General features: G+C 40.4%; 1 protein-coding gene across 2 annotated transcripts in view; it reads right to left on the bottom strand.

Moving 5' to 3' along the window:
* KHDRBS2 (KH RNA binding domain containing, signal transduction associated 2) overlaps nucleotides 1-24,420 on the bottom strand; it is a 658,172-nt gene that overhangs the window by 313,991 nt on the left and 319,761 nt on the right. For both annotated transcript variants that reach the window (XR_012751429.1, XM_075338445.1), the window contains exon 4: nucleotides 7,756-7,902. Coding sequence is in view for 1 of the 2 variants with exons in the window: in XM_075338445.1 (XP_075194560.1) it covers nucleotides 7,756-7,902 (147 nt within the window). In the remaining variant the exon portion in view is untranslated. The remainder of the gene's footprint in view (nucleotides 1-7,755; nucleotides 7,903-24,420) is intronic.

Below are 24,420 nucleotides of genomic sequence, written 5' to 3'. Positions count from 1 at the left end.
ATAGAGATAGATGGATAGATAGGTAGATAGATAGAGATTGATAGATAGTGTAATGCAGTGAAAGGAGTGGTAATTAATGGGAGATATTTTCACTCCTGGCATGTGCTCTGGGCACTGGTGAGCCGCTATGTAAGGGTTAATCCTGGCTGGATTTTCCTGCTAGGTCAGATTCAGAGGTAGCACAGCATAAAAAGGAAGCCAGATCTCCTCAGTGTTGTGTGGTAGGGCTGGAGAGCTGCTGGAGATATATGTTGGCTGAAAGTGTATACTGTATGTGCTGGACATCTGCCCAGGTGAAACCTTTTTTGACTGGTAGGTCCTGAACTCTGTGCCAAACTTGGCTTAGTTTTTGTTCTGTCAGACGAAAGACTTTGTTTTGTTTAATTTTAGTGTGAATAAAGACACTGTTTGGACTTCGAACCTGTCTGGGCCTCTTCACTGCGTCTCTGCCAAATGCCTACCAGAGCTAATCCCCCACAATAGATAGATAGATAGATAGTTAGATAAAACTACTTATTGTCTATGAAGCCCTTCATGAAGGTTTCATAGTTGCACCAACATTACAGCGAAGGGTTAAGGATTCATTAAGCTTTTTACTGACAAGGCAACCTGTCAACTCCCCAGAAAGCAAGGGACAATGGGCACCAAAACTATTGTGTTATTCAATCATTCCATAGAAATGAGTTTGACAGTGGCATTTAAATGGTTAATCAGCAGCGATTGAAGCTCTTAGGGGCACTTTGCACACTACGACATCGCAGGTGCGATGCCGGTGGGGTCAAATTGAAAATGACGTACTTCCGGCATCGCATGCGACATCATAGTGTGTAAAGGCTCGATGATACGATTAACGAGCGCAAAAGCGTCGTAATCATATCATCGGTGCAGCGTCGGCGAAATCCATAATTACGCTGACGCAACGGTCCGATGTTGTTCCTCGCTCCTGCGGCAGCACAGATCGCTGTGTGTGAAGTCGCAGGAGCGAGGAACATCTCCTACCGGCGTCACCGCGGCTTCCGTAGGATATGCGGAAGGAAGGAGGTGGGCGGGATGTTTACATCCCGCTCATCTCCGCCCCTCCGCTCCTATTGGCCGCCTGCCTGTGACAGTGCAGTGACGCCGTACGACCCGCCCCCTTAATAAGGAGGCGGGTCGCCGGCCAGAGCGACGGTCGCAGGACAGGTGAGTCCATGTGAAGCTGCCGTAGCGATAATGTTCGCTACGGCAGCTATCACAAGGATATCGCAGCTGCGACGGGGGCGGGGACTATCGCGCTCGGCATCGCAGCATCGACTTGTGATGTTGCAGTGTGCAAAGCCTGCCTTAGTTCCAGATGCTTGTACATCATAACTCCTGAACCAACTCCATGCACCCATATCAAAAATTTGACATATATGTACAAATGTTTTGGAAGGTTGTTAAGGATGAGCGGATTACCTTTTTCAGCTAAAAGCTTCTACTGTTCTGAGAAGACTTTCTACAAGATCTTGGAATGTGTCTGTAGAAATCTTTGCACATTCTTCCAGAAGAGCATTTGTGAAGGCAAACACTGATGTTGGAATGTTGGATGAGACTGCCTGGCTTACAATCTCTGTTCTAGTGCATTTAAAATGTGTTTAATGTGGTAATAGCTTTGAGCAGACTTGTCAAATTCTTCAACACAAACTCACTTAACCATGCCTTTATGGACTTCATTCTAAACACTAGGGCATGGTGAAGCTGGAATAGAAAAAGGCCTTCCCCTACTATTCCCACAAAGTGGAGAGCATACAATGTGGCAAAATGTCTTAGTATGGTGGAGTATTAAGATTGCCCTTTACTGGACCTACGGGGTGTAGAAAAAACCCTGAAAACAAATCACACTGCATTATTCCTCATCCACCAAACTTTAGAGTTGGGACAATTCAGCCAAAAAAGCAACAATCTATTGGCATTAGTGTATCAAAGACCTGAGGCTTCAACCCAAGTTTCTTGCCCAGCAATCTCTGGAGAATGCCACTTTCAACTGTGATAAAATTCAATCTAATGGTACAGCCTGGAGACATAACATCCCTGCCCCACATTATAGGCCACAGGCTGCAGTAGGCCTGCCACTTTTCTTGGCTGGGTATCAAAATAAGAGAAATCGCATACGGCTTTTTTAATCATCATTATTTAAGTAAATTATTTTAAAAATTGTGTGTGGGTCCTCCCCATTTTAATACCAAACCATGATAAAGCCCGACAGCTGGAGGCTGTTATTCTCACTATGGAGAGAGCCATGCTTATTGGGCTCCGAAAGCGTAAAAATAGCAGCCTGCAGCCACCCAGGTTTGTCACATTCATTAGATGTGACAATCCTGGCACTTTACCTGGCTCTTCCTAATTGCCCTGCTGCGGTGGCAATCTGGGTAATAAGGGGTTAATAACAGCTCACAGCTGTCACTAAGCCCTATATTTGTAATAGGATGCATCTATTAGACGCCCCCATTACTAATCAGTAATCTAAAAGAAATAAACACAAATACCGCTAAAATCTTTTATTTGAAATAAAATACAAAAAACACCCTCTTTCTCCAATTTATTAACCCCCCAAAACATCCAGATCTGACATAATCCACATGAGGTCCCACGACAATTGCAGCTCTGCTACATCTGAAGTGACAGTGGGTGGCCATAGAACAACGACTGCCTGCTGTGAGCTTCAGGCAGAGACCATTATATTTTATTATATTATAATAAAATATTTACCTATTATAATAAATAAAAAGCTGCATGCGGTTCCTCTTATTTTGATACACAGCCAAGATAAGCGCAAAGTTGGGGGCTGCAGCCTGTAGCTGTAAGTTCTATCTGTGCTGGGTATCATAATACGGGGGGACCCTACGACAATTTCGTTCTTTATTTATTTTTAGTTCATGATAGTGACCCGCAGACAGAGTCTGTGAGTGGCTGGGGGCGCATCTGACTGCAACCAATCAGTGACGCCAGGAGTGTCGATGGGCGGGGGAAGCAGTGAATATGGATGAGCAATAATGAGTGGCCCTGGAAGAAGAATGAGTGGCCTGGAAGCAGTTACAGCTGTGCTGGAGACTCGGTAAGCATAATGCGCTTGCTCTAATCCCCCTATCCCTTCTATCAGCATTTTTTAAAACCGTCTGGTCCCCATAACCTTATATTGGGACTGGCATCCGTCCAGATATCCGGGATCAATTCCAGGCTAGAGCCAATTTTTTTTTTAAGTCAGGTTAGTCCCACTGATCCCAGATATCTGCAAGTTCGTCCATCACTACTCTTAACTCCTTCACCCCGGGGCGATTTTCTGTTTTTTGGTTTTTTTCTCACCTTCTTCCAAGAGCCATAACTTTTTGATTTTTCTGTCAATATAGCCCTATGAGGGCTTGTTTTTTGCGGGATGAGTTGTACTTTTGAAAAACACTATTCATTCTGCCCCATATTGTATGGAAAACAAGAAAAAAATTCCGAGACCAGTGAAATTGCAAAAAAAAAGTGCAATTCCACTATTGTTTTTTATTTACTGTGTTTACTATACAGTAACACTAACAAGGGAATATGATTCCCCAGGCCATTACACGTTTGTAGACAGCAAACATGTATAGTCTTAAGGCCCTGCTACACGCAACGACAAATCTAACGATATATTGCCGGGGTCACGAATTCCGTGGCGCACATCTGGCATCGTTAGCGACGTCGTAGTGTGTGTGACAGCAAGGAATGACCGTTAATGATGGAAAATACTCACCTTATTGTCCATCGTTGACACATTGTTCATTTTTAAAAAATCGTTGATTGTTGAGGTCGCAGGTTGTTTGTCGTTCCCGTGGCAGCACACATCGCTATGTGTGACACCTTGGGAATGACGAACTGCAGCTTACCTGCGGCCGCTGGCAATGCGTAAGGAAGGAGGTGGGCGGCATGTTACGGCAGCTCATCTCCGCCCCTATATTTCTATTGCGCGGCCGCTTAGTGACGTCGCTGTGACGCCACACAAACCGCCCCCTGAGAAAGGAGGTGGTTCGCCAGCAACAGCGACGTCGCTAGGCAAGTAAGTCCGTGTGATAGCTCCAAACGATTTTGCGCACCACGGGCAGCGATTTGCCCGTGACGCACAAACGACAGGGGCAGGTGCTTTCACCAGCGATATTGCTAGCGAGATTGCTGTGTGTAACACCCCCTCAACCTTTATCTAAGTGGTGAAAAGATATTCAGAAGTTTGTAAAAAAAAAAAAAAAAAAGAATTGTGCTTTTGCTGTTCTTTTGAGACCCGTAGCATTCTCAATTTTTGAGATGTGGAGCTCATTGATGGCTTATTTTTTGCGTTTTGAGCAAATGTTTTTATTTATACCCTTTTTGGGTAGATGAAACATTTTGATTAGAGATGAGTGGACATGAGGTTCGGCTTTTGAACTGAACTCCGAATTTGAAAATCAAGGTTCTGGTTCGGAGTTTGGATGCTTTACGTGCAAACAAAACTCGCATGAGCAACACTGTGCTCAGGTACGCTTGGTGCTCAGCCCTGTGCAACCTGCTTGCAGTGTTTAAACGGCACAGGTTGGGGGTAACAACAGCGTTAAATGTAGTGTGCAACAAACATTTTTTTAAAAAGCCCGCCCACACTCCTTTGGAAGTGATCTGCTTATGGCTGGTTGTATGAGGGCAGAGACTCAAACTTCCAATCAGTGACCTGATCTGGGGTTCAGGTCAAGCTCAAGCCTGTGGAGCTAGGCTCATTTCCTGCCAGCAAACCGAACCACCAAATGTTCGCTCATCTCTAGTTCTGATCACCTGTTAGGCTATGTCCGCACGTTGCTTTTTACCTGCTTTTTGCTGCTTTTTCAACTGCAGCGTTTAATGCCAAAATGGTTGTGTTCTGCTTTTCAAGCAAAGTCTATGGGAATTTGGGTTTCTTGTCCGCACTATGCAGTTCAAATTGCAGCCTTTTTGTTGCAGAACTTTGGTCAAAAACTCAGCTTTGCAGTGCAAAACCCAAATGGCAAAAACAATTGACAGGTCAACCAGGTAAACCAGATAAAAAAGGAAGAAGTTGTCTCAATCTTTACATTGTGTGCCTGGAAAAAAGAAAGAGGAAAAGAGAAGACCTGAGAACTAAAATTGTTGAAAAATATTAACAATCTCAAAGCTTCAAGTCCATCGCCAGAGATTATCATGTTCCTTTGTCCACAATGAACAACTTATTCATGAAGTTTACAACCCTTGGCACTGTAGCTAATTTTCCTAGTTGTGGATGGCAGAGAAAAATTGATGAAACGTTGCAATTCAAGATAATTCGGATGGTGGATAAGAAGCCCCAATAAAGTTCCAAAGAAATTAAAGCCCTCCTGCAGGTTCATGGTGCACGAGTGTCAGCATGAACTATCCATTGACATTTTGATGAAATTAAATGCTATGGAGGAGACCCAGGAGGACCCTAATGCTGACACAGAGACATAAGTCAGACTGCAGTTTGCCAAAATGTACATAAGCCAAAATTCTTCTTGAAAAGCGTCTTGTTGACAAATGAAACCAAAATAGAGCTTTTTGGTAAAATGGAAACCAAACATTAAGTTGAGGGTGCCAACAATTTTTGTGAGGCATGTTTTAGGGGTTTTGTGTGAAATTATGTTCAGGTTGTCTTTTTCTTTTTTTGTCTTGTCACAATATACAATAAGAAAATAAACGTGTATAACAAAACTCATAATTGCAATAATTTTCTGGGAGAAATTCTTCCTTTTCTGAAATTATATATATATATATATTTATATATATATATATATATATATATATATATATATACCGTATATGCCGGCGTATAAGACGACTGGGCGTATAAGACGACCCCCAACTTCTGCCCTAAAAATATAGAATTTGGGATATACTCACTGTATAAGACTACCCCGCTCCCAAATGAAAAAAAGTCTGCTTTGATTGCAACATGTTAATTTTAATTCCGCGAGAGCCGTACAATATGTTTTTAAAGGGCCATTGACAGATCAATCGCTCCAATGTTCACTTAGTACAGCAAGGAATGCTCCTCCCTGCTGTATAAAGCCACAACTGGACTGAAACAATGGTACTACACTCTGCTACAAACAGACACACACAACTCTGCTACAAACAGACAAACACACACAACTCTGCTACAAACAGACAAACACACACAACTCTGCTACATACAGACAAACACATACAACTCTGCTACATACAGACAAACACATACAACTCTGCTACATACAGACAAACACATACAACTCTGCTACATACAGACAAACACACACAACTCTGCTACATACAGACAAACACACACAACTCTGCTACATACAGACAAACACATACAACTCTGCTACATACAGACAAACACATACAACTCTGCTACATACAGACAAACACATACAACTCTGCTACATACAGACAAACACATACAACTCTGCTACATACAGACAAACACACACAACTCTGCTACATACAGACAAACACATACAACTCTGCTACATACAGACAAACACATACAACTCTGCTACATACAGACAAATACACACAACTCTGCTGCTCTGTGGGGCCTGCACAGAGATCGCACAAGTCCCCCTGTGTTAGATATCTCCCCCATAGTGCTGCCCATGGTCCCTATAGATCGCACAAGTCCCCCTGTGTTAGATATCTCCCCCATAGTGCTGCCCATGGTCCCTATAGATCGCACAAGTCCCCCTGTGTTAGATATCGCTCCCATAGTGCTGCCCATGGCCCCTATATAGATCGCACAAGTCCCCCTGTGTTAGATATCGCCCCCATAGTGCTGCCCATGGCCCCTATATAGATCGCACAAGTCCCCCTGTGTTAGATATCGCCCCCATAGTGCTGCCCATGGGCCCTATATAGATTGCACAAGTCCCCCTGTGTCAGATATCGCCCCCATAGTGCTGCCCATGGCCCCTATAGATCGCACAAGTCCCCCTGTGTCAGATATGGCCCCTAGGCTGCTGCCCATAGTAAAATAAAACCCTCTTTCCTTACCTCCTCCAGTGTTTATCTCCCTCCTGTCTCCCTCCATGCTTCTGTTCCTTACTTCCTGGTTCTCAGTGCGGTCATGTGATCGGCACAGCAGGCTGAGCTCTCTGCCTGCCTGATCACAGTGGAAGCAGGGACACGGGGAGAAACGCTGCAGGGGTAAGTAAAGCTTTTTTATTTTAGAATGAGCAGCAGCCTGGGGGCCAAATCTAACACAGGGGGGGCATGTACCATCACAGGGGGGCGCAGGCTCATATAATATGCACCGCTGCCCCAGCCCCTCACTGCGTGCGATTTCAGCACCATTGGAGATGGACAGCGGCTGTGCATATTATATGAGCGGGTGCAGGAGATAAAAGGCTGCAGCCCGCAGCGTTCCCCTGTGCTCCAGAGCTGCTGCCCCCACCTCCCCTGGACGCTGCAGCGTACATATGTATATACACACCCCCCCCCGTATATCCGGCGTATAAGACGACCCCCCACTGTAGCCATTATTTTAAGGGGGTAAAAAGTCGTCTTATACGCCAGTATATACGGTATACATATATATATATATATACACAGTATATAGACATATTCATACATACTCATTCCTATACATGGATTCTTCGGAAATTCCTAATGATTACATATAGTGGTATAAAGATTGTGGCTATAATGAAAATGTAGCAGTTTTATCACTGTGCTGCCACAGATATGTTATAATGATATGAATTTCTAAAGTGATTAACCTGACAAATAGCTGACACTTACCGGAACAAGAAATTTTTTAATCTCTTCCAGGGCATGACTCATACGTGAATATGCTTCTCCCGGTGGAGCAAATACTTCAATTAATACATGGAGTTCATCACTCAAGTGTACATATTTTGCCTCTCCACTCTTCCTTAATTCTTCTTCCTGGCATTTAAATAAATGAGATCTCTTATTTTCATTGATTTACAACAAAAGGGCATAGACATAAAAACAAGTTGAGAGTATAATGTTGTGGGCAGTGAGTAGAAAGCCTCAAAGTAATATGTGCTTAATGAAAACCAATAGTCCTAAGATAAATGTAAACATCACATAAAAATGTCAGTAGCAATGATTTTCAGCGTACTTTTGTTAATAATAAATATTAGCTTTGTTGTAGTTATTTCACAATTAATTTGTCAAGGTTTCTATTTCAAAATCGTTTTTCTAGGAGCCAAATCCCAAGAGTGGGTGTCTGCCTCTAATCAAAGCTTATCTAGATGATAGCATGGTCATGGGTGTCTCTTATCTAGATATATATTTGATAGATAAAATCTATTGCTTTGGTATTCGTATAGGGTTGGATTTAGGAGTTGGAAAACTAGGTAACTGACTAAAGCCTCTGTTTTCAAGGGAATCTTCAAGGATGGGAATACTATGAGTGAAACTAGAAAAACATAGTATTTTTGTCATTATGGTGTATCCCACTGTCAGAGATAGACAGCAGGATTTAAATGGCTAACAGCAGAGGGCAGATCTTCGATCCACCCATGAATGTTAGCGGCACTTGTCGGCTGATTACATCTGCAGATAAGTCATCATGTGAAAGGAAAGATGCAGGCTTGGTACGCAAACTCACATCAAAGGCAGGGACACAACCTTGGGCATACCAGTATACCCAAGGTCGTGAAGAGGTAAAACTAATACTTTGTTAAAAGTACCCTTTGAAGTTATGACAGCATTCAGTCTTTTTGGATAGAAGTCGATCACCATATCCCATCTAGAATTTTCAATTTTTGCCCACTATCCCTTCCAAATCTGTCAGATTGCAAAGGCATCTCCTGTGTACAGTACTCTTTACATCAACCTTCAGATTTTCACTTAGATTCAGGTCTGGGCTCTGGCTAGTCCATTCGTAAACTTTGATCTTTTTCCAAAAGCCATATTTTTATTGATCTGGAGATACAAGGGGCTGCTGATAAGTCTTTGGCTTTGTGATCTAATTTTCTTTCTATGGTAATGAATGTTACATCACATGAAAGCCTTATGTGTCTAATATATGTTTTCAAAATGTTTTGTTTGTTGCTTATGTCAACAGTGTTTTACACATGTGGGAAAGCAAAATGTCGGCGTCTAATGCGATATTCACAGCAAATGAGAGCAGAGGAGTGATAAAATTCTTGTTTCTGCAAGGAAAGTCCATGAAGGATATTCATGGTGATATGTCGCAGATATTGGGGGATCAATGCCCTTAATATTCCATAGTTAAGAACTGGGTTGCCAAATTTAAAACAGGCTACTTCAGTACCAATGATAAGGAACGTCCTGGACGACCGAGAGTGGTTGCTATTCCGGAGATTATCGATGCTGTGCACAACCTCATACTGGAGAATCAATGGATTTCAGCAACAATAATAGCAGACATCATGGGGCTTTCCCATGAACGTGTTTTTATCATTAGCCATGAACATTTGGACATGAGCAATCCATCTGCAAAGTGGTTCCCCAAATATTTGGCAACAGATCAGAGGAGCAAGCAAGTGTAAACTTCACGGTCCATTTGTCAGGGTTTACGGACTGATAAGAATTTCCTGAATCAACTGGTCATTATGGATGAGACCTGTATTTATTTGTATGACCCTGAAAACAAGGAGCAGTTAAAAGAGTGGACGCACAGTGGTTCTCCTCGTCCAAAGAAGTTCAGGGTGCAAAAATCAGCCACTAAGGAGAAGTTGTCTGTGTTCTGTGATATGTAGGGAGTGCTGCTATTAGACTCCCTTCAAAAGGGTTCCACCAATAATGCAAGGTATTACATTGAACTTTTGGGCCAATTGAAGGCAGCTCTGAAGGCCAAAAGGCGTGGCAAGCTGTCCAAAGGAATCTTGTTCTTGCAAGACAATGCCTCCATTATCACTGCACAAGTGACCATGCCAAAGCTGGCAAATCTTCCAGCTGGTTGACCCCTCAACCCTATTCACCAGATCTAGCTCCCTCCGATTATCATCTGTTTCCAAACCTGAAGAAACACCTAAAGGGTATCAAATTTCACACCATATCTGATGCCATGGCTGCTACGGATGCCTAGTTTGAGGCACAACCGAAATCCTTCTTTTTGCTAGGCTTACAGAACTTGGAATGCTAATGTAAGAAGTGTGTTAACATCAGTGGAGAGTATGTGGAATAAATGTAAAGTTTCATCATCCTATCTTGTTTCTTTCCGTGTAAAGCCAAAAAATTTATCAGCAGCCCCTCGTATGCTCAGAGTCATGGTTGTGCTGAAAAGTGAAAGAAAAATATTTTACAACCCTAACCCACAGGCCAAACATATCAAGAATACCGGAGATTGTTTACACATGCAGTACACAACCAGTACTTGCCAGAAATTCCTGCAACTCCTTTAATATTGCTGCAGCCTCCTGGACCAAGTTTTCTTTTTAACAATTTTTGAAGATATCTAGTTCTAGGTAATATCACTGTTGTGCCAAATTGCTTCTCCTGAATTTCAAAATGAGATCCCTTTGCTGTGTTGTAAGCTGTGTACAGACCATGGTTTTAATTGCAAAATGCAACCAAGAAAATGTCAACAAAATACCACTAGAACAGCTAAATATTATATGGAGTTAATCAGAATTACTATAAATGATGGCAGCTGTGTACCGACTACTATTCAACATGAGTTAAATGTGATTTGCTAATTCTGAACACAATCAGCTCTCCAATTATGAGAGGATGTTCACACTTTGCAGCCATATTATTTTGGTTTATTTTTATTTTCCCCCTCAAAATTATCTTATTTGTTTCTCAATGGATTTGTACAGATTACAGGTGGTATTAAAGGTTGAAATAGATCTAAAATAATTCTTCTTGGTACGATTTTTTTTTCCTCAACAAAAATCTTGCATTTTAACAGGGGTGTGTAGACTTTTCACAACTACTGTATTTGCTAGACAATACACAGTATCAGTCTTCGGAACATCCTTGGATATCTGACATGGATTTGCTGCTTCATGTTTGGTGGATCTATGTGTTAATTTGCCCCATTCAGTGGGGCTAATCCACATGTTGCTACTTGATGGAGTTTCCGCACACAAGAATCCATAGTAATAAGTGATATGCCACTTAATTTTCGCAAGTTACAAATTTTAGATCAATGCCATATCAACTACTGAGCAGATTTCCAAATTAAATTAATGAAACTCAAATTGTGGGTATATATCATGTGGATTTCAGCTCAGGGTGAGTCTGTATTCCTCACGGAAATCTGTATGCAGACCTGCTGCGTGAACATCCCACAAGAGATAATGTTAGTTTTATTAAATATACAAATGAATTTTATTGTTTGACTTATCTGAATGAATTTACCTATTGTCACGTTAGTTTATTTAAACTTTTTAATTATTATGCGGCACAGAAGATATCATAAATTGTCATATACAAGTATACATGGGAAGCTTCACAAGCAATTATGGCACATAGCTTATAAATATTCTACACCGCGTAAAAGATATAAAAGCAAAAAAGTCAATTGCATAAATATAAGGAAGAAATTTTGATGAACCACAGGAACGGCAAACAACTTAAACGTTTTACTGTATTGTCAATAGCAGTTTAGAGGATTTATGACAAAAAACCTAAAAAGAACATTAGAGGCTTAATTGTTGTGTGCATAGTGAAATTAGCAAATACCACTAGTTTAGGGATATACAGCCAAATTACATAAACCCTATCTAAAACTTAACATTTATTTTACATAGATTCTAAAAGGTATATTTACCACATTTAAGTGAATATGTGCACAGAAGAGAGAGGGAGATAATCCCTACAATATCCACTCCCTCCTGTGCTCTACCTAGCCGCGGAGGTCGGCACCCTAAAATTGCGCAACGGTGCCCCCACTCCTCGACGGCTATCCCTGCTATGACCCTATGAGTCCCTAGCCAAAAAGATAAAGTGCAGTGCATATAATTAAAGTGCAGTGCAAAACCATAAAGTGATATTGTGCCAGTATGAAACTCACAGTCAACCTCTAAAATAAGAGATTGCAAATCTTTTCTCAATGAATTCACAATTATAGCAGCATAAATATGAGGCAGCATAAGCTAAGTTTTATATCCCTGCTATAATTGTGAATTAATTGAGAAAAGATTTGCAATCTCTTATTTTAGAGGTTGACTGTGAGTTTCATACTGGCACAATATCACTTTATGGTTTTGCACTGCACTTTAATTATATGCACTGCACTTTATCTTTTTGGCTAGGGACTCATAGGGTCATAGCAGGGATAGCCGTCGAGGAGTGGGGTCACCGTTGCGCAATTTTAGGGTGCCGACCTCCGCGGCTAGGTAGAGCACAGGAGGGAGTGGATATTGTAGGGATTATCTCCCTCTCTCTTCTGTGCACATATTCACTTAAATGTGGTAAATATACCTTTTAGAATCTATGTAAAATAAATGTTAAGTTTTAGACATAGTGAAATTAGCAAACACTGTAGCCAGGCAATAGTAAATGCCAACAAGATAATTTAAGAAGTCGTGGTATCAGCAGCTAGAAGAGGATTGTCATTCCATTTTTAGGAACATTGGTTTGTGTATGAATTTTCTGGTTCGGCTTTTTATCCTAAGACATGTGGCAAAGTCCTTAAAGGGGTTGTCCACCACTATTTGACCTGTAACCCCCTTTAATATATCCTAACTCTTCATAACAATAACTTTTCTAATATAATTTTATAACCTGCAGGGCTTCTATGAGTGCATTTTGGTTTGGGTCACTTAACCATTTATTGTCATGCAGTCACTATTTCTTGTTTATTACTCCAGATATGAGCACCGGAATCAAACAAAATGAGAAGAGTACGTCATTGTTGGAGGTGGCGCTGTCTTTCAATGATTAATGGGGTGTCCAAGTACGCATGCTTACACCACAGTCTTCACTCTCATGTGCACTAACTTCACCAATGTTTAGGAGCGCTGGCTCATCTGGCTGACAAGTATTGCAATATGTGGCTTGTCATTAGGCCGGAGTTCCACTTGCATATTACTCATGCAAGTCTTGCATGGTATCACCCGACACAGCCACCTCCTTATCTTGTTTTTGTGTCCACCAAAAATTGTTTTTTGAAATGGTTTATATTGATCTGAATATTAACCCAGCACTGCAACGGACCATGACACCTCCAACTTTACTTTTTTATTGAAAAATATATATTAAAGACTGTCACTACTTCATTGCTAATAAAAGGGACCATGTGGAATAGAAAAAAATTGAAACAAAGCCCTTGACTAAAGGAATTTTTCAGTACCTGTACACTGTGTGCAGAATTATTAGGCAAATGAGTATTTTGATCACATGATACTTTTTATACATGTTGTCCTACTCCAAGTTGTATAGGCTTGAGAGCTAACTACCAATTAAGTAAATCAGGTGATGTGCATCTCTGTATTGAGGAGGGGTGTGATGTAATGACATCAACATGCTATATAAGGTGTGATTAATTATTAGGCAACTTCCTTTCCTTTGACAAAATGTGTCAGAAGAGAGATTTGATGGGCTCTGAAAAGTCCAAAATTGTGAGATGTCTTGCAGAGGGATGCAGCAGTCTTGAAATTGCCAAACTTTTGAAGCGTGATCACCAACAATCAAGTGTTTCATGGCAAATAGCCAACAGGGTCGCAAGAAGCGTGTTGGGCAAAAAAGGCGCAAAATAACTGCCCATGATTTGAGGAAAAACAAGCCTAAAGCTGTCAAGATGCCATTTGCCAACAGTTTGGTCATATTTCCGAGCTGCAACATTACTGGAGTATCAAAAAGCACAAGGTGTGCCATATTCAGGGACATCGACAAGGTAAGGAAGTCTGAAAAATGACCACCTTTGAACAAAAAACATGAGATAAAATGTCAAGACTGGGCCAAGAAATATCTTAAGACTGATTTTTCAAAGGCTTTATGGACTGATGAAATGAGAGTGACTCTTGATGGGCCAGATAGATAGGCCAGAGGCTGGATCAGTAAAGAGCAGAGAGCTCCACTCCGACTCAGACACCAGCAAGGTGGAGGTGGGGTACTGGTATGGGCTTGATTAACTTCTGGGACCTTTTTGGGTTGAGGATGGAGTGAAGCTCAACGCCCAGACCTACTGCCAGTTTCTGGAAGACAATTTCTTCAAGCAGTGGTACAGGAAGAAGTCGGTATCGTTCAAGAAAAACATGATTTTCATGCAGGACAATGTTCCATCACATGCATCCAACTACTCCACAGTGTGGCTGGCCAGTAAAGGTCTAAAAGATGAAAAAATAATGACATGGCCCCCTTGTTCACCTGATCTGATCCCCGTAGAGAACCTGTGGTCCCTCATAAAATGTGAGATCTACAGGGAGGGAAAGCAGTACACCTCTCGGAACAGTGTCTGGGAGGCTGAGGTAGCTGCTGCACGCAATGTTGATCGTAAAAAGATCAAGCAACTGACAGAATCTATGGATGGTAGGCTGTTGAGTGTCATCATAAGAAAAGGTGGCTATATTGGTCACTAATTTTGGGGGGTTTTGTTTTTGCATGTCAGAAATGTTTATTTCTAAATGTTGTGCAGTTATATTGGTTTACCTGGTGAAAATAAACAAGTGAGAAGGGAATATATTTGCTTTTTATTAGGTTGCCTAATAATTCTGCACAGTAATAGTTACCTGCAAAAACAGATATCCTCCTAAGATAGCCAAATCTAAAAAAAAAACACTCCAACTTCCAAAAATATTAAGCTTAGATATTTATGAGTCTTTTGGGTTGATTGATAACAGTTGTTGATCAATGATAAAAAAAATCCTCTAAAATACAACTTGTTTAATAATTCTGCACATGGTGTATATGTGTTACCATATATAAATCCAAGCATGAATTAAGTGGTTGTAAGAAAGAATTGAAAATGGAGACCCCTAAATCCAGCTTGAACATGTTGGTAAAAGTAACATGACGTCACTTTTAGGTTGGATGTTTGACTCCTGCTTAGTAATCAACATATGATGAAGGTCTTGAAGTTAAACTGGATATACTTCAGAAGACATTTTTAAAAGGGCACCATAATTTTATATCACGTATTAGGACATCAGCTGACATAATGGTATTTATATGACCACATCTAAGTCACAGAGGAATGCTTTACTATTTTTTTTTTAAGTATAATAGACACATGCAGGGAGTTTATTCATTTCCATGTAAGATGTCATTAAGCACTCTAAGAATACAAAGCAGGTATCTTGAAAATGGGTCTTTTGTGTGTTCATAGTAATTAGGAATTATTGTGTTGGTGCGTAGATACACTTTGGGCGATGAGGCAGATTGTTGTGCAGATTGATCCACAGAGGATTGCCTTGGAGTCTAATTTCCTCAAATTTGTAGGTCCTAACAAATTCAAACATTTTGCGATTCGATTTGTGAAGATCATGATTCATGAAACAAAATGCATACTACAAATTGCACACACTGCTGAGGACTCAAAAAGCGAGCTTCCCATAATACCTTGCAGCTACCACATCATATGGTCTAACACAGGGAATCAGGGAGGACTATGACAGCCAGTATAAAAAATGGAGCTGGCTAAGCAACACCATTTTAGGCTTTTCCAGCACTCTTTCCATATAGGAATGGAAAAAGGTCAAATCTGATTATGGTGTGGTACTGCAGTTCTGGAGACATTTAAAATAGGAGTGGTAGTTTTATTCTGTAGATAATAATACAAGAATTCAAGGGATAGAGAGGTGCTGTAACTGTATAGTCACTCACTATGCCTATGAATTTACTGAACTGTGATATATTGCAGTAACAACATCTTAATAACATCCTTTATTCAATCTTCACCCACTGCAAATAACAGAGGTATTTTAATACATCTTTGTCCTAATTTTGCTATTAAACCAAAATCCAGGAACCGAGGCTTGTGTATCAAATAAAGTGTGATTATAAGTCTGTAATCGTCAAATTAGATCCCTTGGATATTTAAAATGCTATGTTTGCATTAAAAATATACTTGTGACTTCCGGTTCCTGCGCGTGCATGGACAGCAGAGGGTAAGCAGAGCTCCGCATTCTACCCCAGCTCCCTGAGCCTCCCGCACTGATGACCCGCACGAAAGCACTCCTCGCCTGCGGGTGAGATCCTCCAGTCACCTCTTCACTGAACATTGAGAGGTTTGTGCACAAGCGAGGGACCTTTGAAGCCAAATCCCCCAGGGCACAAAGGAACAGCAAGCACAAGATGGCGGCGGCCGTGCCGAGCACAGCAAATGCAAGCAAGGCCTCCACTGCAGCCCCGCAGTCACCCAGGCAGAACGGGTAGGAGGAGGAAGATCTTGGGCTGACAGGGAGCCAGATCCAGTACAAAATATTGGCAAAGGAGGTGGCAAGCAAGCTGGGTCCAGAGATAAAAAATAAATGCTGGAGCAGACTGTTACTGAGTCTCTCCAGCAGCTGTAAGCCACCAACTCACAGCAGGCAGAAAGACTTGATAAAGAGACCAGGATCAGTGTGACTGAGGATGAGGTGGAAAGGTTAAAATCAGAGCTCACAAAAACAGCTAAAGTGAGCCAGCAGTTTTTGGAGAAAGTGGAGGACCTGGAAAACAGGTCCAGAAAAAATAATCTCAGGATTATAGGCCTCCCAGAGTCAATCCCTCTGTCACAATTAGTGTGGATTTTTGGGGAAGACTTTCCAGCAGCTTTGGAAATCAGGGCCCCCCTAAAGGTGGAGAGAGCACACAGAATTGCCCCGCCAGTATAGCAACAGAGTGAGGCACCTCAGAGACCCAGGCCTGCTATTGAACGTTTACTGGACTTTTCTGAAAAGGTCACCATACAGCAGAACTATAGAAGAGCCACATCACCGATACTACTAAAAGGCCACAAAACCCTCCTATTCAACAACTACTCAGTGGAAGTTACTAAGAAAAGGAGGGGATTCAGTGAGTTGTGCTCAGACATGGTGAAAAAGAAGATAAGATTCGTACTTCAGTTCCCTGCAGTACTTAAGATATTTGCGCCAGGTAGAGGCACAGAAACTTTTAGGGCACGATATCTGATGGCCACATATGTGAAAAAGGCTTTTTTGACAGCAAGAGACAACCGCCAGAAGACGAACTGGGATGATCGATTAAACACCAAGATTCAAGTTCCAATGAAAAGCGGAGAATACTCGGGAGAGAGGATGTGGACTGAGAAATAAAAAACGTTTACCCAGGACATTAGAAGACCATCTAGGAGAGTGCATCCCATACTTTTTTATCTTCTCTCTCTTTCTCTTCTTCCTTTCTTCTTCTCCATCACTCCCTTTTCCACTCCCTTCTCTCTTTCCGCATTATACTTCTCTTCTCTCTCCGAAGCAGTAAAATTCTGAGTTCCATAGTTAACTGATATCTAGAGTTGGTTAGGACATAGAGGCTGGGGAACACAGTGAACACACATATCAAGGGGCAAATCTGAGCTAGGGGAAAGCCAGTAACAGTATTCCAGTGATAGTAACTGGACAAGACAGTTTGGGACAGGTAAGAGTCTAGATGCACGAAAAAAGGAATTCCATGGAATATTCATCTTCCTATCGGTTTGGGAAGGTTTGGGGGAAATAGGGGGGTTGACAGTTACGTTTCCAATATTTAAAAGTTACATATTGGTAAAGTTTATAAGGGTACAGCTCAAATAAATTACAATAAAGATTGTAAAGGGTCTACAATCTCCCCATAAGAGGATGATGGTGCTGAGACATCTGAAAAAACTTAAGGGTGCTTTACACGCTGTGACATCGCTAGCGATCCCCCTAGCGATGTAACACGCCAGTTCGCACATACAATTTGCCGAGATCGCACGTGTGACCGGCGCTACAAAAAAATGACCTATGTGCGATCTCGGCAAATCTTATCTGCGATCTGGAGTGTCACATCGCTAACGAGATTGCTAGCGATGTCGCAGCGTGTAAAGTACCCTTTAAACCAGATATATAGCCATGCTAAAAGAGATGCATTTAACAAAAAAAGATTTTGAGAGAATGAAGAAAATCTGGGTAGGCCAGGTCTTAGGATTTCCATCAAAGAATAAAAAGGCTGGAGTACTTATTCTGATTCATAAACAAGCCAAGTGCAATATACGGGATCATGAACACAACAGGGAGGACAGATGGCAAAAACTTATTATAGACAGCCAATATTTATGCACCCAACAATCAAAACAAATTGTTTTTCCATGACCTAGAAAGGCAGATTCTGATGGAAAATGAGAAGAGAATTGTTATGGGAGGGGACTTTAATATGGTGGTTAATACTTGGGAGGATAGATCAGGAAAGAACAGATCAAACGAGATAGAAAGAGCACACGACAGGGTCATGTTACCACTCCTGGAGAAAGCTAAAATGATAGATCTGTGGCATACTCAACATCCAACAGGAAGGGAATATACCCACTTTTCCCTAGTTCATAATAAATGGTCCAGAATAGACTACTTTATAGGTTCGCAGAAATTGGAGTCAGAAGTGGAGGAAATAACCATTCAAGATTGAGTCATATCAGATCACTTTCCGGTGGTGCTGGTGTTGCGTTATGTACATCCTAACATATATGGCAAAAGATGAGAACTTTCCAAAATTATTAAAAATGTGGTGGACGGAGTATACTTGGGATAACCAACAACATGAATTAGACAGTCATCTTTACTGAGACACGGTGAAAGCGGTGCTAAGAGGGAAAATTATAGGATATATGGGGTGCATAAGAAAAAAAAACATTGCAAACTTACAACAATGCAGCAAAAGAACTCAGGGAGGCATATACGCGATACTAGCAGGTAGTGAGTACTTTAAACAGAGAACAGTGGGTGAACGGAAAAAAGAATTTTGACGTGGCTGGAAAGGGAGGAGAAGCTCAAGGACCAGAGAATGAGCGCACAATTTTTCATATATGGGAACAAATTAGGCAAATTATTGGCACATTTTGCTAAAGGGAAGGTACCTACTACAAACATTGTTTGAGAGATAAACACGGTCAAACCATGCTAACCCCAAAAAAATAAAACAGATTCTAGAACATTTTTATAGGGAGCTATATACGCAAGATAAAGTAACGATAAAAGGAGGAAAGGAAGTTAATGTCAAAAATCTTAGCGGACCGACTAGTGTATTACCGTCGTTAATAGAAACACTTCAGGTGGGATTTATTAAAAACAGATCTGATTTTTTTAATATAAGATCGGTCTTAGCGGTCCAAGACGGAATGAAGCGTCCAGGCAAGGTCAGGGGTAATCCAGCGATTTTGGCATTAGATGCAGAAAAAGCCTTTGACAATATGAACTGGCTTGGGCTGGTTCTGGACAAAATGGGAATTGCAGGAATCTTTCGGAACTATATAGCGGCCATGTTTACTGACCTACAAGCAAAAATAGCAACACTGGGTTTCTTTTCAAAAGCAATTCACGTGCAAAAGGGAAATAGGCAGGGCTGCCCACTCTTGCCGCTACTATTTGATATAGCTATTGAACCACTTGTCCAACACCTACTAAAAAGAGAAGACTTAACAGGTATAAAGGTGGCAGATAGAGAAATAAAGCTGACATGTTTCGCAGACTACATGCTTTTATTTCTAGCAAAGCCAAAACAGCAGTTGAAACAAATATTAGTTTCAATAGCGTCCTTTGGATACTTTTCAGGTTACAAGATCAATATAAATAAATGCCAATTATTATTTCTCAGACCCACAGGGCGTTGGGAAAAAAGCTTTTTAAATGTAGAGATAGTAACAAAGTACATCACATACCTAGAGATAAAAATAGGTATAGACTCTATCGCCATGTATAGACTTCATTACCTCCCGTTAATAGATAAGATAGTCAGGGAGCTGGAGAAATGGAGTGCGCTTCTGCTCTCTGTTTGGGAGAATGCACCTGACAAAATGATCAGCTTTGCAAGATTGCTCTACCCGATGCAAACCATCATAATTCTATTAAAACACATTAATGTGAATACAATACAAAAAGCATTCACCAAATTTATATAGCAAGGCAAAAGGCCAAGAATTTCATACCCAAACTGACACGATTGAAACAAGAGGGAGGCATGCAAATGCCTATAGTGACAGCCTACAACTTAGCATCCCTAGCAATACATATCAAAGACTGGATACACAACACAAACTACATTTCTAACACATAACTGGAAAAGGAGTTAGCGAGACTTTTGGACCTGATCACAATGCTACACTTGAAAACAGGAAAACTCCCGCCACATGTCAAACTCAGTTGCTTATTACAAAACGCTAGAGGTGCGTGGAAAGCAATAAGGGAGTTGTACAGATTACCATTTTGTCTTTCCAAATATATCCCTCTGTGGGAAGATATTAACTTTGAACAGGGAGAGCAGAACATTTTTTTCGGGAATGGAGACGAAGAGGAATTAAAAAATTGAGAGATATATTGCGCTTAGAAGAAGGCAGGGTATATAGCTGGCAAGACATTTCTGCCAAATTTCTACTATTTAATAACCAACATTTTCAATATAGACAGGTGGTGAGCCATTACGCGTCAGTGATGAGGAGTTGGGGAACGCTGGAACAAGAAATGGGTTTGATACTCTCATGGATGTGAAGACGGAACAGATCTTGCTAGCGTCCTTGTATGTCTACTTGCGAAGTCAATATGACTGTGACAAAGAAAGTGAGTTAGTGTGGAGATGGGATAACACATTCGAATTTGAGGATCTACAGGAAGAAATAATTAAGGGCTGGTTAACAATAAGAAAAGTAATAGTGAACAAGCAGTGGCGAGAGATGCAGTTCAAGCTAATGCATAATGCTATTTACGACTTTGACCTGCCTTATACAAATGCCAGTACACTATTTAAACAGCTGCACCAAATGCAACTTACGAAAGGCAAACTTGGTGCGTTGCCTATCGGTATGTCCAGTGATAGAAAAAGTGTGGGTGGAAGCAATTCTTCAGATCCATAAAATCTGGGGAATTAAGATATCTAAGGATCCGATACTTTGCCTGTTTCACGATACAACGCTGAGGGCTGGAGAAAGGGACACACACCCGTACATCCCAAGGGCAATACATGTGATGATATTAACTGTTAGAAAGTGTATATTGAGGCACTGGCTGGAAAGACAAGCACCTGACATGTCGGATATAAAAATACCATGAAAACTCTGGTGATGATGAATCAATTAGAAGCAGAAAGTAGTAAAGAGAGGTACACGGCTAAGTTCTTTAAAAAGTGGAGAACATTCATAGAAAAAAGATACACACAAAGAGAAATCTCTTGTATAATGCAATTATTCAAAGATACAGCATGGCGTACCTGAGGAGAGTTGGAAGGCTCATTGGGGAGGTTGAGAATAGAGAATTAAAGTATTGAACCCTTATGAGTTGATATTCATGCTGTTTTAGTGTTTGTTGTATAAGTTGATAATGTAAAACGTATAATGTGACAGAAAAAAATGTTTAAAATGATGATGACTGCTTGAAATTAACTGTGATTATTTAAACTTCTATAAATGTATGCTTGAAATTCATTGAATAAAATTTGTTTGAAAAAGTATATACTTGTAGGAGATCTTAGATTGTTGTATACATTTTTTTTAAGGCAATTAGAGGCTTTGCAGAAATGAGATCAAATTTATGGGGATAATTTGGCAAAGCCTGTAATTCAAATTTCAAAGATTAAATAATCTGTAAATAATAGCCTTCTTCAATAGTGAAATTGCAACATCAAGAAGGAAAAGTGGTTGAATTATGGAAATCATAGAATCGATAGTCATGTTAATAGAAAAATGTAGCAAAACTAGAGAACTAAAATTTCAAATGATATGTCCATCTCTAGTCATTGCCCTTCACCTTCTGTTACAAAAAATCAAACAGAAAATAACTTGCAAGCAGATTACATTTTTTTCCAAATATGGAATATTTAGAACAAAAAGAAAGAAAGAAAAATATTTTTTTCTCCTAGAGAAAATCTTCATGTTGGATTTTTTTTTTTAATCAAGCAGAGGTTGTGTCAATTGATGTAATATTTTTTTAGAAAGATGCAAGGAAACCTACTAGTACACACCAAAACAGATGGCAAAAAATGTATCAGAATTTGACACAAAACTACTGTGAAAAAAAATCACCTAGAGTGGTCACACTTTTATACTGATTTGTTTAAAGCCTTGTACCATGAATATATCTTAAATTAAAATACATTTTATAACTTGCTCTTTGAATTTAGAAGAAAGTGTTTGGTATGTAGAGATTTATCCATTTTGTGGTAATGATTACAGCAATAACATTCCTAGAATAAATTCCTATCAAGGTCCCAGCCAAAGCTGTACCAAAATGTTTAGCGACACTAAGGCCTCGATTAATCAAATTGATTAAGCCAAAAATCAGGTGTAATCACTTTAAAAAACTGCAAGGAAGATTGTAAAATGTTTTGAGCACTAACTATATGGTCACAGCTGGGTCAGTAGAGGCAGGATGGGGTATGGCAATGTCCGCTCGTCTAAATCATGACGAGATGTAGCACATCTTACTCTATGAACCTTACTCATGCCTTGCTCTATAGGAACACTCAGTGGATTTGGCAGCAACACACTACTGCACCCACCTGTGTCATTATCATCATAAAAGAACATGATAAATGGTAATGTAACACCTATTGGCATAACAATGACATCTAGCTAGCTTCACTCTTGGTAACAATAGTTCAAGAGTACAATGCTATGGTAATAATGTTCAGTCTGCATGCCCAAGTGCACAACGGGCACCAATTGGCACTTATATAGCAATGTACATGACCCTCCCCTTCTAAGCATCATAGTGTCAATAAAACCAGCTTGAGTAAATAATGATTTAATAAACTGTAGGTTAAAATATATCAATCATATTGATCTTGCATACTTTTCAGATGAAATCTGACCAGTAAATCTAAAGTATACTACCGTAACTAATTTGGTATAAATAATTGTATTGTATTTGCTGTAGAGTTTTAACTGATAAAGTCCGGTATCATGCATTTGTACACAATCATTTTAGCAGTATGCCCTGCAGCTTGAAAGAAAATCAATGACCTTATCAACTTCTGCTCATTTTATGTCACAATGAGTACCAATGAAAAGCAAACCATTTACTGTACCATGCTATCAGACAACACATTTTTATTGCAATAAATTACACACTATATGTGACATATAACATGACCGATGTGTTGATAGTTCCAGATCTAGCCTGTCCATATAATAAGAATGTTAAAAAAATAACCCTGCTGAGATCGTGGCACCAATGAACACATATTGCATATTACAATAAAGGTATGTTTCAAACTTTTAGTTTCAATTACAATGGACAGCAAAGATTTTGCTTCCCTAATACTTTTGGATGTAATCTTATTGGTGATAAAGATTTTCTGTTGAACGCCAAAGATAAGGGAGGCTACAGAATAGGTGACTAAATTGTAACCAGTGGACTCATTCAGATCTCAATTTAGGTTTTCTTTTGAAATTGAACTAAAAAAATCGGGCTACTGTTGTAAATGCCATGCAAACTCTTTGGGTGTCTGTTTTTTCCCCAACTTTTTTCTAAAATGTCTCTAGAGCTGGTAGGGAAATGCCTTCTTTATTGCTTAATGTTTGAAACCAAAACAGAACTCAAATACAGTATATGCTGAGTCATCCATCTGAAGCCACGAGAAGTCATGGCATTAGATGTCAATTTCCACGTCCAAAATTTCTCATTACACCAAGCAAATTATTATTGATTATGCAGTGTATGGTCTCCTCTTTGATAGCTAAAAGCATTTCTATTTAAGACCATCCCTGGTGTTTCCAAGTGTCCTAACTGGAGTGGAAATAATTTAGATCAGGCCTATCTATTCATTTATTAAACCACTTAAGTCACTGTCTGAACCTTGCAGAAGTGCTTCTAAACTGTTCTTTATTTTTCTAGCAAAAATATTAACTAACTATATGGCCTAAAAATTTCAGAGGTACATATTTCAATGTTGTTCAAGAAATATTAATATTTATCATTTCAAATGTAATAATTACCGTATTTTTCGCTTTATAAGACGCACCTGATTATAAGACGCACCCCCAAATTTGGTAAAGGAATAGAGAATTTTTTAATAAATGGGGTCCGTCTTATAATGCCAGTGTCCGTCTAACAAATAATATAGGGTATATGTCCCTCATAGCCCCCTCATCCTAAAATTAGCCCCCTTAATCTGGATATGGCCACCTTATATTGAACACGTCCCCCAGTGATGCCACATTTCCCCTATGGCTGGCACACATCCTCTATGGCTGGCAGACAGGGCCACTGTGGCAGGCAGACAGGGCCACTGTGGCAGGCAGACAGGGCCACTGTGGCAGGCAGACAGGGCCACTGTGGCAGGTAGACAGGGCCTCTGTGGCAGGCAGACAGGGCCACATCACCCTCTGTGGCAGGCAGACAGGGCCACATCACCCTCTGT

The sequence above is a fragment of the Anomaloglossus baeobatrachus genome, chromosome 3, assembly GCF_048569485.1.
Source record: "Anomaloglossus baeobatrachus isolate aAnoBae1 chromosome 3, aAnoBae1.hap1, whole genome shotgun sequence".
Classification (NCBI taxonomy): domain Eukaryota; kingdom Metazoa; phylum Chordata; class Amphibia; order Anura; family Aromobatidae; genus Anomaloglossus; species Anomaloglossus baeobatrachus.
Note: the sequence above shows the minus strand (reverse complement) of the source record. Positions and strands in the feature narration are given on the sequence as shown.